The sequence below is a fragment of the Panulirus ornatus genome, chromosome 27 (genome assembly GCF_036320965.1).
Source record: "Panulirus ornatus isolate Po-2019 chromosome 27, ASM3632096v1, whole genome shotgun sequence".
NCBI classification, from domain to species: Eukaryota; Metazoa; Arthropoda; class Malacostraca; order Decapoda; family Palinuridae; genus Panulirus; species Panulirus ornatus.
In genome coordinates, this window is record NC_092250.1 from 3,417,124 (window position 1) to 3,431,167 (window position 14,044).

Here is a 14,044-nt window from a genome sequence, read left to right on the forward strand (position 1 = left end):
GTGACGGAGTAGGGTGTAACACAGGTGCGTGTGTTGTGACGGAGTAGGGTGTAACACAGGTGCGTGTGTTGTGACGGGGTAAGGTGTAACACAGGTGCGTGTGTTGTGACGGGGTAGGGTGTAACACAGGTGTGCGTGTGTTGTGACGGGGTAGGGTGTAACACAGGTGCGTGTGTTGTGACGGGGTAGGGTGTGACACAGGTGCGTGTGTTGTGACGGGGTAGGGTGTAACACTGGTGTGCGTGTGTTGTGACGGGGTAGGGTGTAACACAGGTGTGTGTGTTGTGACGGGGTAGGGTGTGACACAGGTGCGTGTGTTGTGACGGGGTAGGGTGTAACACAGGTGCGTGTGTTGTGACGAGGTAGGGTGTAACACAGGTGCGTGTGTTGTGACGAGGTAGGGTGTGACACAGGTGCGTGTGTTGTGACGGGGTAGGGTGTAACACAGGTGCGTGTGTTGTGACGGGATAGGATGTGACACAGGTGCGTGTATTGAAGACTGGTCTTGTTCTGGTCTTGAGTGCTGACAACAATACAACATTCTCACATTTCCTGGAGAGGTTTGGGTACTCATGATTGTGAGTGAGAAACTGCGTCATCAAGTTCTCATAATTTTGAATGATTTTGGTATATCTTTTGTTTATTCATTCTTTCGTTCAGTATCGTTCCATCTTGAAGTCTGTCACACCAAGTCACAGTACAGGTAAACATGTGACAGAAGCGTGAGGTTTAAAGTTGCCTTTAAACAGGTGGAATATATATATATATATATATATATATATATATATATATATATATATATATATATATATATATATATATATATATATATATATGTTTGTAATAATTAAGTATGGCCTTGAATTTCATATATTTGCGCAGGTACCAGGCAAAAATGGAGTGTTGGTGTGTAGAATTCATGGTTTTTGCTGTTGTGTGGATAGAATTTAATTAGTAAAGGGCAAGATAACCCTGATGTAGATCCTGGAGTAACTTGCCAACAACGAATATCAAACATCAGTCAGGCAGCAGATGTCAGCGTCATCACCACTACGTATGTCGTCATGCCTTACTTCACGATGTTGCGTTCGTGAGCGGAAGTTGCCAAAGCTGCATTTTTATCCTCTGTTAATTGCAACCTCGATGCAAAAGGCACTCAGGGGATGATGATTCCGGTTCACATTGTGGATGGCAGGTGTTAAAAAAGAATATGGGTTTTGCAGACGACAAAACTAAACGTGGGTTGTACATAACCTCTCGTACTGACGCTCTCTTATCTTACTGAACATGACATACTCATAATTAATACGTAAGAACAATGTTGAATCACTGTAAGATGTTCGTTATGTGCAATGAGTGTGTGTGTGTGTGTGTGTGTGTGTAGCCTGAGCGCCATTTCAGCATCAGAAGAAGGTGTTCAGGATATTTTGTTTGGTGATTCCAACTTAATGTTGATGTCTATAGTGACACCCTGGCACTCGATAGACCTAAGTCTCAAGTAACGAACCGACTCATCTGTTTGCAACCCCTGACTTGGATCCTTTATATGAGGATATGTTTCGGGTAATTACGGTCTGTGTGTACGTGTGTGTGTGTGTGTGTGTGTGTGTGTGTGTGTGTGTGTGTGTGTTGGGTGGTGAGTGGTGTTGTCAGGTCAGACCTGTGTGGAACAGGTTCTTGCAAGATTTTGTTTCTTTCTCTTGTTCCCGTCACGTCTTGATAGTGGGGAAATGAGACATGAGAGATACAGGAACAGGAGGTATTTTGTCTCTTGTACTTTCGATATGTTCCATGATGGTCTTACAATCTCTCTCTCTCTCTCTCTCTGGAACACGAGTTTGTGTGTGTGTGTGTGTGTGTGAGAGAGAGAGAGAGAGAGAGAGAGAGAGAGAGAGAGAGAGAGAGAGAGAGAGAGAGAGAGAGAGAGAGAGAGAGAGAGAGGGATGCCGGGGCCCCCTAATGACTGTTCTGACTCAACTTTATTGCTGTCCTGGCTCACTCGCTGCGCAGATGCAGTTCAATATGTACAGTTGCTGCGCCGGTCATTACAGCTATCTAACGAAGATATTGAGCGCAGTTGGGTAGGCGTAAGATACGAGATGGGCACTTTGGTGAGAGCTTGGAGTACTGCTGATGATTTCGTTCGGTTTTAGGAGTAAAGATGCGCAATTTATTGAAGTCGTAGAGTAGCTGACCTACCTGTAGATTGTTGATGAATTGACAAGTTAAAGTAAAAGAGAGAACTGCGCACCGTGGGTGGACTCCATAGGGAAGGTGGGCACAGTTTCCCAGGTGGTACGAGAACCCCGCATTCCAGTAGATATTACGGGAATTATCGCCACATCATAGTTGCATGTCGAGACACCTGCGCAGCTCAGGGAGACGTCACGCGCACCTGGACACGTATGGACACAGTGACTGCGCTTTCGTATTTGCAGGGGAGCGCAGTGTCATCCTTCAGGCAGGCGCAGCTGGGCGGTGAGCACTAGACCTACCTATTTCTGGGAGGTGAGAGGATTACGGTGTTGATGGAACAGGAGAATGAAGTGTTGAGAGAGAGAGAGAGAGAGAGAGAGAGAGAGAGAGAGAGAGAGAGAGAGAGAGAGAGAGAGAGAGAGAGAGAGAGGTTAGGGATAAGTGACCCCGTAATGAGGTATCTAAGTCAGAATGAGGTGCTCCCCTTCCGACCGTGGCCCGAGTCTGGCCACATCGGTCAAATGTACCCACAAACACAGATGAACTAGCAGGCAAGCACGCTCCTACACCCGCTAACCTATTGACACACGTTGCTAAAACACACACACACACACACACACACACACACACACACACACACGAAGTCATGATGGCTCTTGTCCAGCTCTAGGTTCAGTGAGGTGCTCTACTTATTATCATACACAATACCCACCATTATACCTGTCTAACTGTTGTGTGTAGATAAGCTGAGTGATTAGGTTTCTGGGCATTACTCGCCTGCCTGTTTATGTATGCAAACCGTGTTAGGATTTTCAGAAACTTCAAGTGTTAAGATGGTATAGATTACGATCCATTAATGGTCACAAAATATTTTCACGACACAAGGACTGATTTTTAACATTTTGAAGCCATACTTCCCTTAAAACACCATAGCATTCATGTGGCAGCTATGATGTATTGATATTGTAGGTTTTGAACACTGTCAACATTCAAAATGGTGACCTTAGACAGGTTAAAGTAGTGTGGGAGACTAAGACAGAGGGCTTTCTTAAGAATATATTTATACCAAAAACAGAAAAATGAATATCTTTCGTGTTTGATCTGTTCTGTCACATTATTAAGGGAGTGTAGACGGCCCTGCGGAAGTTGTAAGAGCTGTTCCAAGATATGTGGAATCAGCGAGACGGAAAAGAGCATGATTATGATGTGGAAATGGACGTCGCTTTGACCGGATTGTCGAAATTTCTGGCGATGTGGGATCAAATGGAGACTAGGAAGGTGACGAGCTGAGGATTTGGGTCTTGTGGGAAGACGTGGTGGGCATGACGAGGTGTGGGGTTGTGGGAAGACAGTGAGGGTAGAAGGAGTGTGGTAGGAGTGTGGTAGGAGGAATACGGTAAGAGAGCGACAGGAGTGTGGTAAGGTATAAGAGATGTGATGCTGGTGTTTTCAAAAGTGAGAATGGAATGTTGAAGACGATTGAATGAAAGAAGTTCTGTAATACAGAAGGAGGATGTGATAGGAAGAAGAAAGGGAAGAAATGAGAAGAGGAAACGGAGGATGGATTGTGAGATGGAAGGTGAAGATGGATAGTTAGATGAATATCAAGGGAAAGGGAGAGATAGTGAAAGGGAGGAGAAAATTGAGATAGGGACTTTACCAATAACTTGAGACTATGAGTAATACCTTGCCTGTGGCGGGTGACGGCACTAGACCCTCGCCCTACCATCAAACATTGTTGATCGACGACAATACAAACAGAATCAGTCACGCTGAGGGGACAGTCAGGTTGGGTGAGGGACCTGCCACCATCGTCAGCTTGACCCAGGACGTTGTATGAGGTGGGGAACACATCGGTCATCAGATGTAAACTATCTCCTGAACGAGAACCAACTTCTGCTGCAGTGTGGGCTCAGGGGGGGAGTGGGTATTACCCAACCAGAACCATAAGGTTTTACCTAAGTCTGCCTAACTTTACAATGCTTAATATATATACGATTCTGGTGTTGAACTAAGTTTAGCATCATCTGCATATGTCGTCTCGCATTGTTCCACTGATCTGCCAAGTATAATTGTGCAGTAGTTGGTAATATCGCCCTTGCTGCCTGAAGCACTTGAGCTCTTTTACAGGAAACAGGTTTAGTTAGTTTACAACCACAACACGTGTTCCCAGCGTGACGTCACAATGACCTGTCCGCCATCTGTTGACAGTAACATGTGTTCCCAGCGTGACGTCAGGGTAGTGATGACTGCACCTGTTCACAACAGTCTCCAGCTGTTGACATGATCGAGTTTAACTATGTTTAAGAAAATCGATCCCTCACACTTAACCACAGCGCATGGCTTCAGAAGCTGTTTGTGGTGGTATGTGGTAAGTGAGATCACCACGAAAGAAGGAAAGATCATAATCATTTCATGATCTTGATGTTTCTCGTCTTCGACGAGAAGTCAGTCATGAAATACGTAGCGGAGGACATACCATTGGTGACCTTCACTTTGTGATGCTGATCAGAATATGATAAATATATGATGGTGTTGTGTATCGTGGACGCCAAGTGTGGTACTGAAAAGTACAGATGACAGTGGTCGGTCTTGCTCGGCTGTATCGCCTAGAAATAAAAAGCAAAACGCTCTGTCAATCACAGGATGAACTTTATCTAATATTGTGTGGAAAAAGAATTTGTTATTATGACAGGAACAAGTTTTGATGTTCGTGAGGACAAGTGTTGATGATGTGAAATATACTCTGGAGAAGAAATGGATGAAGATGCATTTTACCACTTTGTCTTATTAGTGGAAAGGAAGATGTAACTTGACACTACTGTCTCTTATTTTGTTTGTGGATGAGTCGCCCTCACATCTTATTGTCATTAAGGAGGTTAAAGGAAGGATTGGGGAGCACATGGGAAAACCACATTACAGAAAACCAAAATGGTCTTAAAGGTTATCTGCTGAAAAGCAGTAAACTATAGATGGAGACAGGATAGTGCAGCAGAAGGCTTCTCATCTCCCATCGCAAGAGAAGAAGACAGGATAGTGCCGCAGAAGGGGAAAAAAAAAGAGGTAATAAAAAGAGGGAAGGAAAAAGAGAGAGGGATAAGAGGGTTGTAATGGAGATGGCTGGGCCTCAGGGGAGGGATGGAGAGGGTGTCTGGGGAATGTTGATGGGCGTTTGAAGACGTGCGAATCAGCTGTATTTCACGCAGGGTGACGCTCTCGGTGGGTAACGTGAAACTGGCTCTCTCTCTCTCTCTCTCTCTCTCTCTCTCTCTCTCTCTCTCTCTCTCTCTCTCTCTCTCTCTCTCTCTCTCTCTCTCTCTCTCTCGCAGCCATCAAGGGCAAGGCTCCCCTGAGTCTTCTCGCTTGAGAGAGGGGACCGATCGTCCTCACTGGAACTTTTGTTCTGAAGGAGGGAGTTAGAGGAGGAAGGGTGACAGGGAGGTAAAAAGGGTGAGGAGGGGAGAGATGAAAGAGAGTTGAAGGGCGAGGGTAGGGAGAGAGAAGTGAGAGATGGAGAGTTAGAAAGAGAGAGATGAAAATAGCCAGTGTCATCAACACGGAGACTGTTGGAGTAGGACTGGGTGATACTTCTGATGTGAACCACAGGTGTTATGCTGAATGAAAGAAAGGGGGGGGGGGTGAGATGATACAGGTGAAGGGGGGAGAGTGGAGGTGGAGGGGTCGGGTGGAGTCGTAGGTGGAGGTGGATGTGGGTGGATGAGTCAGTAACTCTCAAGGTCAGGTGGTGAGTGACACTGATGATGAAGGCAAATGGGAGGAAGGCGTGGCCAGGGTGAGGCTGTGTTTACGTCAGCTGCTGTTACTGTGTGGCCAGGCCAGCAGCAGGTGTTGTGGCCAGGCCAGCAGCAGGTGTTGTGGCCAGGGTGGGACCGTGGTCAGGGTAGGGTAGAACAGACAATACCACGGACCGACCAACCACCATCACCACAATTATGGCAGATCCGTCCGTGTGTCACAGGTTCATCTGCAACTGTTTTGAGACAATGTTTCCAATTTTCCGTAGGCGCCATTCCCCATTCCTCACATACTCCTTCGTCCCGTTATGCAGAGCATAGAATAGTCTGTCCATCTCTCTTGTCTGGCTCTCTGAGAAATTTGTGTGTGAGTTTTGTGGTATGTTGTGTGGAATTCTTATATATCGGTTACTTTGTCCCCAGTTGTGAAGTATCTAAGGGGTAAACACACTGTTTTGTTCCTATTCTTCCTAACCTGCGCGAATACAGTTAATATTATTTCAGTCTCCTGTTGTAGTTCAAGGTTCAATTCTCTCAGATGAAACTTGTTTCTGAATTCTCTCCAGCTTAAGGTTTTGGCTTGGTTGATGATCATATGACACAGTAGTAGCTGAGTTATGTTCTATGTATTCGTGATAAATTATCAGTATATACATCAAGGATTTCAACATGGGGTACGTAACTCTCGTTGCGCCTGTTCTCATTATCACACGTCTCATCATCTGACTCAGTAATACAATTCATATTCACTTTGGTCCTCAAGTTCCACCTTTTCGTCACATGGAGACGTCTAGATTTTTTCCCCCAGTTTAATCCATGTAAGGCGTCACCATTATATTGCTAATCATTCCATAACTTATTTGTACAGAATCTTCTTCGATTACTTCCATCACGTCAGTTTATATGTTGCCTCATTCTACAAACTGTTATGTCACCTACACATGGTGGCGACTGTATATCCTTTAACCTCTGTTAGTATCTGACATGATTATTAGATAGATAGATAGATAAATGGAGAGAGAGAGAGAGAGAGAGAGAGAGAGAGAGAGAGAGAGAGAGAGAGAGAGAGAGAGAGAGAGAGAGAGAGAGAGAGAGAGTTGGACGCAGGAAGGGGAATAGAGAGTGAGTAGGTATGGGAGGCCGACCCCAGCAACAGACACAAGCAGCTGGCTCAGTCCAGCCCCACAGGGTGGTGGTGGTGTTAGTACCAAACCACACCAGGTTTTCCCTCAGTGTGTGTGTGTGTGTGTGTGTGTGTGTGTGTGTGTGTGTGTGTGTGTGTGTGTGTGTCCTTGTGGCTGTTGTTGTTACTCCTTTGTGACGTAAGCGACGGTGGGACCTCGGCCACCTGGTGGGTGGGGTTCTGTCCCTTGCTCTGCTACGGATACACATGTACTGTTGCATTGGGGGTGGGGGGTGGAATTTACTGTGCGGTAGACACACACACACACACACACACACACACACACACACATATATATATATATATATATATATATATATATATATATATAATGGGACCAAGTTGCATGTAGCCTGCAGACCCCACCATCATTACCAGGCTGACTCTGGACACGCCAGAACCTCACGTTCTTCACTGTATTTGTTTCCCTCCTGGATGGAAACACGTGACACCCAGCATGCCTCACTACACACACACACACACACACACACACACACACACACACCTTAAGCTCTTTTGTAGTCAATTAACTAATGACGATTATAACCCCCTAATCATGTAATTCCTCAACTGTATATTTTTCATTAGAATGGCTGCTTAAATTAATGAAATCGTTCTTATTTATTTATTCATTTACTATTTATATATTTATTTACATGTTCACCGTTTTAACAAAGTAATTATAACAGCGAGTTTTCCCATCTTTCAATATGATTCATAATTTCATCTTTTTCATGTGTTGCATCAGCCATGATCAGGGCCAGACTGAGGCCCAGGGTCAGGAAGGAAGGATATTCAGGCATGGTTTTGGTCGTGTTGTTGTTGTCGTGTCACGTTCCAGTACACGACGGACTGCAGGAACGACGCGTTCCCTGTAGTAACGGCTAGGAATAATGAAAGAAACGTGGAATGAATTTGTTTCGCTACCATATTGGAATATAAATACATTCATACATGCACACATTATCAGTGCCTGTTTGTTATCACTCCATTGCTTGTCGTGATACAGAAGGAACTTGAAGAATAGTTAAGAACACAATTTTTACGGGGTCAAATTCCTTGAGGAACTTTCTCCTCTCTGGATGAGTTCCCCCGCCCGACTTGAAGGGAGTTCCCCGCACGATTGACAATGACTTCCCCCGCCCAGTTGGTCGTGAGTTCCCCGCTAGATTGAAAGAGACTTGCCCCGCAGATTGGCTCTATGTTTCCTGCCAGATTGGAAATCCTTACCCCGGCAGATTGATCAAGACTTCCACTCTCTTGAGTGGCAGTTAATTCCCCGCTTTCTTGACCGCGAGTTACAGGCAGATTGTTCGTGAGTTTCCCCGTCACTGGTGCCATCTCTGATTGATGCAGTTCCTGTAGTTAGAATGTGTTGACATGGACGACCTCACCACAGATAGCGAGAGTCTTGTTATCTGTCATTTGATGCCGTGTATTGACAGGTGTGAGGGGCGCTGTGGATGATGATGCCAGATTGTGTGTGTGTGTGTGTGTGTGTGTGTGTGTGTGTGTGTGTGTGTGTGTGTGTTTTTGATACAGCAGTTTGGATATATGTATGTTGGCCTATGTATATATGTATGGGTACTAGTTCAGTGTAGGAAGCATTTGTCCCCTTCTAATTCAAAATACTATGATTTAGAACATAGTTTTATTCCTTTAGTTCGCTCAAAATTGATCCAGTAGAATGTCTGAAGACTTTGACACTCGACGTCCGAATTCAAACTATTTTTTTATATTGTTGGAACAATGAAACTCCCTTCGTGACTGTCTGTAAATTGCACAGTCTGCATCGACGTATATCGTGGCTCAGAATTTCGCAGAGAAGTTTATATATCTATATTTTCTGCCAGTCAGGATTAGTGTTGATGACGAAGATAGAAAATATAGATGGGAAAGTAGAAGTTGGTTATAGAGGGAAACTGAAGTTCAGAGATAATAACACAACGGATGAAATTGTTTTCAGAATCATAAACAAGAGGATTGTGTTATTAGGAAGCGAATGATATAGATTTAGATTTCTTTTAGGTTATACTACTGAATCCTAATCTGAAAATATTTTGAAATTCTGGAGCTCTATGGAGCCGTACGTGACTTCTTACCGTTTCTCTGTGGAGGAGAAAGAGAGTAATGGGTCCACTTCTTTTGTGTTCGGTAAAACACCCGTGGTTGGTCACGTACATCTTGCGATGCCCTGGCTTCTCTTTTCCCGCCTTTCCCTTTCGGATACAGCAGATATTCCGAGTTTAGCGGACTTTTCAGATTATTTCTGTAATGTCTGAACTTATAAGACTACGTTCTCTTGCGATTATATACAAATGAATCCTCACTAGACTGCAATAATCCGGTAAGAGTTGAATATAATAGTAAGGGGTGCGTCGAAGGGAGTCAAAGAAAATCGCGAGAGATTAGTAATCAGAGAAAATGGGAGTGGGTGGCATTATTGCCAAGGTGCGCTGACTTGGAGTGAAACATTTATTCTGGTCTGCACGTACGTGCGTCCTTGACGTAGGTGTCACGTGGTGTCGTGGTTGCCACACGTCCTGTGTGTGTGTCTGTGTGTGTGTGTGTGTGCTGGGCTGCTGCCGACACACCACACTTTCCCGGCCAAGGGGGCGGCAGGTGGAGGTAATTTCCACGGAGAACTATGCTAAAATTCCATACTCTTAAAATTCTTGAAAATTTCAACAGGTCATGAATTTTATGAAATAAACGTAGGCGAATATATATATATATATATATATATATATATATATATATATATATATATATATATATATATATATATATATATATATATATATATATATGGGATTGGTATAGAAAACAAGATTAGGAAGGAATAAAACGATGAAAATGCGATAGGATAAAAGAAAATGGTTATTACTATCAAGGAAAGAAAATGGGAGTCTGACTGGAAGAGGAATGATCAAAAAATCCTCACAGGGTCATATCCAGGTCACAACTTGGTCAGGTTTATGTTGGAGTCACCCTCAGATTCCTGTAGGATTGTCGTAGGTCAGTGGCGGGTCAGCTGGGGTCAGGGTGGGGTCAACTCGGGACTGGTGTCATCACCGTGGGGTCAGGCGGGGTACGTGCGGGGTCACAGGTTCCTCACCCCAGCACACACACACACACACACACACGCGCCAGACATGAACATCAGATGGTCTGACATCCATCAGGACGACATGTCGTTCCCAGGGGGGTTGTCGTGGGGTTGGGAGGGGTGGTGGGGTGGTGGTGGGGTGGTGGTGAGTGTCTGGGGGTGGGTGCAGGTGTGTGGGGGTGGGTGCAGGTGTGTTGGGGTGGGTGCAGGTGTGTGGGGGTGGGTGCAGATGTGTGTGGGGGTGGGTGCAGGTGTGTGGGGGTGGGTGCAGGTGTGTGTGGGGAGAGAGGGATGGTTGGCGGGGATGTACTGCTACCGTGATGTATGGCAGAGTGAAGAAAGACGACACACACACACACACACACACACACACACACACACACACACACACACACACAGACTTTGCCTTGTTTATGTCTGTGGGAAGGACGATAGTCAGAGATCTGCTGCAGGAGGAAAGATCTGAGGGAAAGGAGGAAAAAGGAAGGGAATGAAACGAAGGAAACAAGATCAGAAGAAAGGAAGAAAGGAAAAAATTGGAGGAGAACACGAGAGCTGAGGAACAAGCTAAGCAAGACTACGCTGGCTGGTCGGTCGGCCGCCCGGGTGGCACCAAGTGACGATGTTTGTGTAGATCTGTGATGTGGCGCGAGGGAAGGCCTCCTCCCCCCCCACCCCCTCCCCTGGCGGGAGAGAAGTGCCCCTCCCCTTGGCGGTAGGGGAGGGGTAGTGAGAGAGCGGGAGATGGTGTGATGGAGGGAAGCTGTGGGTGGACGGGGACGCAGGAGGGAAAGGGTGACTGAGGTCGCGATGAGGATAGGGAAGGAGGAATAAAGTGTTGGTGTTAGGGAGGTGGAGTGAGGGAGGGACTTCCTGCGGTGCCGTCAGGGAGGAGTAGGAGGACCTGGTGAGGACGGGAGAGCTGCTGGAGGAGAGGATCAACGAATGGGGAGTGTGTAAGACAGGAACTAGACAAATATAAACACAGGTATCGGGATTAAGAGAGAGAGAGAGAGAGAGAGAGAGAGAGAGAGAGAGAGAGAGAGAGAGAGAGAGAGGAGGGGGTGGGTGGTTGAGAGGGGAGAGGATGAAAGGGAGGGCATATGTCAAAAGTGCAAGCGCCCCATCGTCTCAGTGTGGGCACAGCAACCGACCGACATGATTGGCCTCGTCTCCATCACTCACTTGCTCTCCGCTGGCGTCCCCGGCCTTGCTACCTTCTCCATCAACGCCTCCAGCATCGCCGCCGCCTCCAACAATAATGTAAGAGGTACGTAGGTAGGTAGGTAGCTTGGACTACATATTTAGTCTCGTCTGTTGTTGGCACTGGTGTCTTCACCAAGTGCCAGGAAGAGTCCGCCCTACGACTGAGGGAAGTGCCGTGTACTGCGCCATACTGTGAACGACTCAACAGGCAAATGGATGGACATCGTACAAGCGGATCGGAAACTGGTGTACCCTACAGCAGCGAGACCCATGTACAACGTAGCAGTGAAGCTGGTGTTCGTAGCAGCGTTGAAAGTGTTCTACATCGCGACGTGGACAGTGAAGTTCCTGTGTCTGTGCCTGCTGGTCCAGATACTGAAGTCTACACTAGACCTAAAACTGCTTTACTTCGCGGTATTGAAATTAAAGAAATTATTCTCTTCGTGATAACAAAACTGACCAGCAAGATAGTGAAAGTCATGTACAAGGCAGTCTTGAAAGTGATACACATAGCTTTCTCACGATTTTTGTAGATGAAAATATTTGTCAAGAGTGTTTAATGTTGAAAGCGGAACTCACAGAAAAATATTCGGACGAAATGGAACTTGAGTTTGGGAACGTTTCGTTGACTACTGTGTTGCGTCATACCTTGAGGCATGGCGGAGGGCATGGGTAAGACTGGTCTTGTTACGTGTCCTGCCGTAACCTCCTGAGCAGGACGGAACGACCACTGGGTATGATGATGGCCTGGCTCTCGACTGAGGGAGTTTCAGACTAAGAGCTACGTCATCTTACCCAAGGATCGTACCCTCGTGATCAGAGAGTCAGAGTAATAACAACAGTTGTTGTTCTGGTTATTATTGGTATAATCTGTTGTTTACGTGGGAGGGAGGGTTCACCTCCTGGGGTAAATACAGACAGACGCTGAGGCCTGTGAAGGTGTTGACATGAACAGGTCGTGTATTGACCAAAGATAACCAATCACTGTTAGTGGTCAACCAGAACTATAGTTACGATAGTTTGAGGAGGAGGTTACGTCTCCTCTAACTAACCCTGACCTGGTCTTGTGATGGACAAAAACAGATCAGGTACAGGGAGCGGGGAGGCCAGTGGCTCTCGTCAGTGCTTGTAGCTAGGCAGTGGTAGTTTGTCGTCTCCCTGGCAGAGTGAAGGTCTACCATCATGAGGAACTGGTCAGGTCATTCGTCATGCACTGACCATCACGTCAAGGAGTCGAAGAAGCTTCGGCTAGCGGTAACAGTGAGCTCCAGCTGGTGATTACCAGATCCATTCTAACTTAATTTCTCCTGTGTTGGTGGCAGATCATAAAAAGCACTTCATCACGTTCCGTCTGTCACGCGTCTCACAACCTTATATAATCCGTATATTTTCGTTTGATTAATCGGTCGGTTCAGACATTAAGCCGGTTACGAAACCACGACATCCGGCCCTCTGGTGTACGTAATGTGCCACGTCGTCACTACCTCTGTGGTCAGCTGAGGAGGAACAGTCCAGCATCACTGGGGTTGTCATGACCTGTACCCCATCAACATGACCCTTGAAAACAACGGTACGACTTTTGGGCACAACGGCACGACCCTTCAGCACGACGGTACGATCCTTGAGCACGACGGTACGATCCTTGAACACGACGGTACGACCCTTGAGCACGACGGTACGCCCTTTGGGTACGACGGTATGAAGCCCAGACCTCCACAGGTTTGACCGTCGTGCTCAAGGGTCGTATCGTCGTTATGGAGGGTCGTTTCTTCGTGCCGAATGGTCGTACCGTCATACTTAAGGTAGTTTGTCGTCACCGTGTGATTACTGATGGGAAGTTAGGATGTGATGAAGCCAAGTATATTGTGAGAGAGAGAGAGAGAGAGAGAGAGAGAGAGAGAGAGAGAGAGAGAGAGAGAGAGAGAGAGAGAGAGAGAGAGAGCACATACATGTTTCAGATGTGGTGCACCAAGACCCTTGGTGAAAGGGGTGAGTCTGGCACACGTGAGACAGTAAAAATGCCCACCAGATATCCTGGTGTTCACCAACCATCTGTCAACCTCACCATATGACGGACAGGCACATCAACCCCACCATCTGCCAGTCTCATCACATAAGACAATCACATACCACCTCCGCCGTCACCTGCCAACCTCATCACATGACGCCTTCACACACCAGCTTCTCCATCTACCAACCTCATCACATGGAACTCTCACATACTAACCTCACCATCTACCAACCTCATCACATGGAACCCTCACATACTAACCTCACCATCTACCAACCTCATCACATGGAACCCTCACATACTAACCTCACCATCTGTCAACCTCATCACATGGAACCCTCACATACTAACCTCACCATCTGCCAACCTCATCACATGGAACTCTCACATACTAACCTCACCATCTACCAACCTCATCACATGGAACCCTCACATACTAACCTCACCATCTGTCAACCTCATCACATGGACCCCTCACATACTAACCTCACCATCTGCCAACCTCATCACATGGAACCCTCACATACTAACCTCACCATCTACCAACCTCATCACATGGAACCCTCACATACTAACCTCACCAT

The 14,044-nt window shown here is 46.4% G+C and overlaps 1 protein-coding gene across 17 annotated transcripts in view; it reads left to right on the forward strand.

Annotated features, from left to right (window-relative positions):
* Positions 1-14,044, forward strand: part of LOC139757548 (protein quick-to-court-like) — a 148,526-nt gene that overhangs the window by 75,933 nt on the left and 58,549 nt on the right. For 3 of the 17 annotated variants that reach the window (XM_071678124.1, XM_071678118.1, XM_071678130.1), the window contains exon 1: positions 11,625-11,863. The exons of 6 other annotated variants lie outside the window; for them this stretch is intronic. In XM_071678124.1, the coding sequence (XP_071534225.1) occupies positions 11,662-11,863 (202 nt within the window). In that variant the 5' untranslated portion in view covers positions 11,625-11,661. Of the gene's footprint in view, positions 1-11,320; positions 11,514-11,623; positions 12,122-14,044 lie in introns of those variants that run through there. 8 more of the 17 variants (XM_071678119.1, XM_071678132.1, XM_071678136.1 and 5 more) reach the window with 8 other exon arrangements.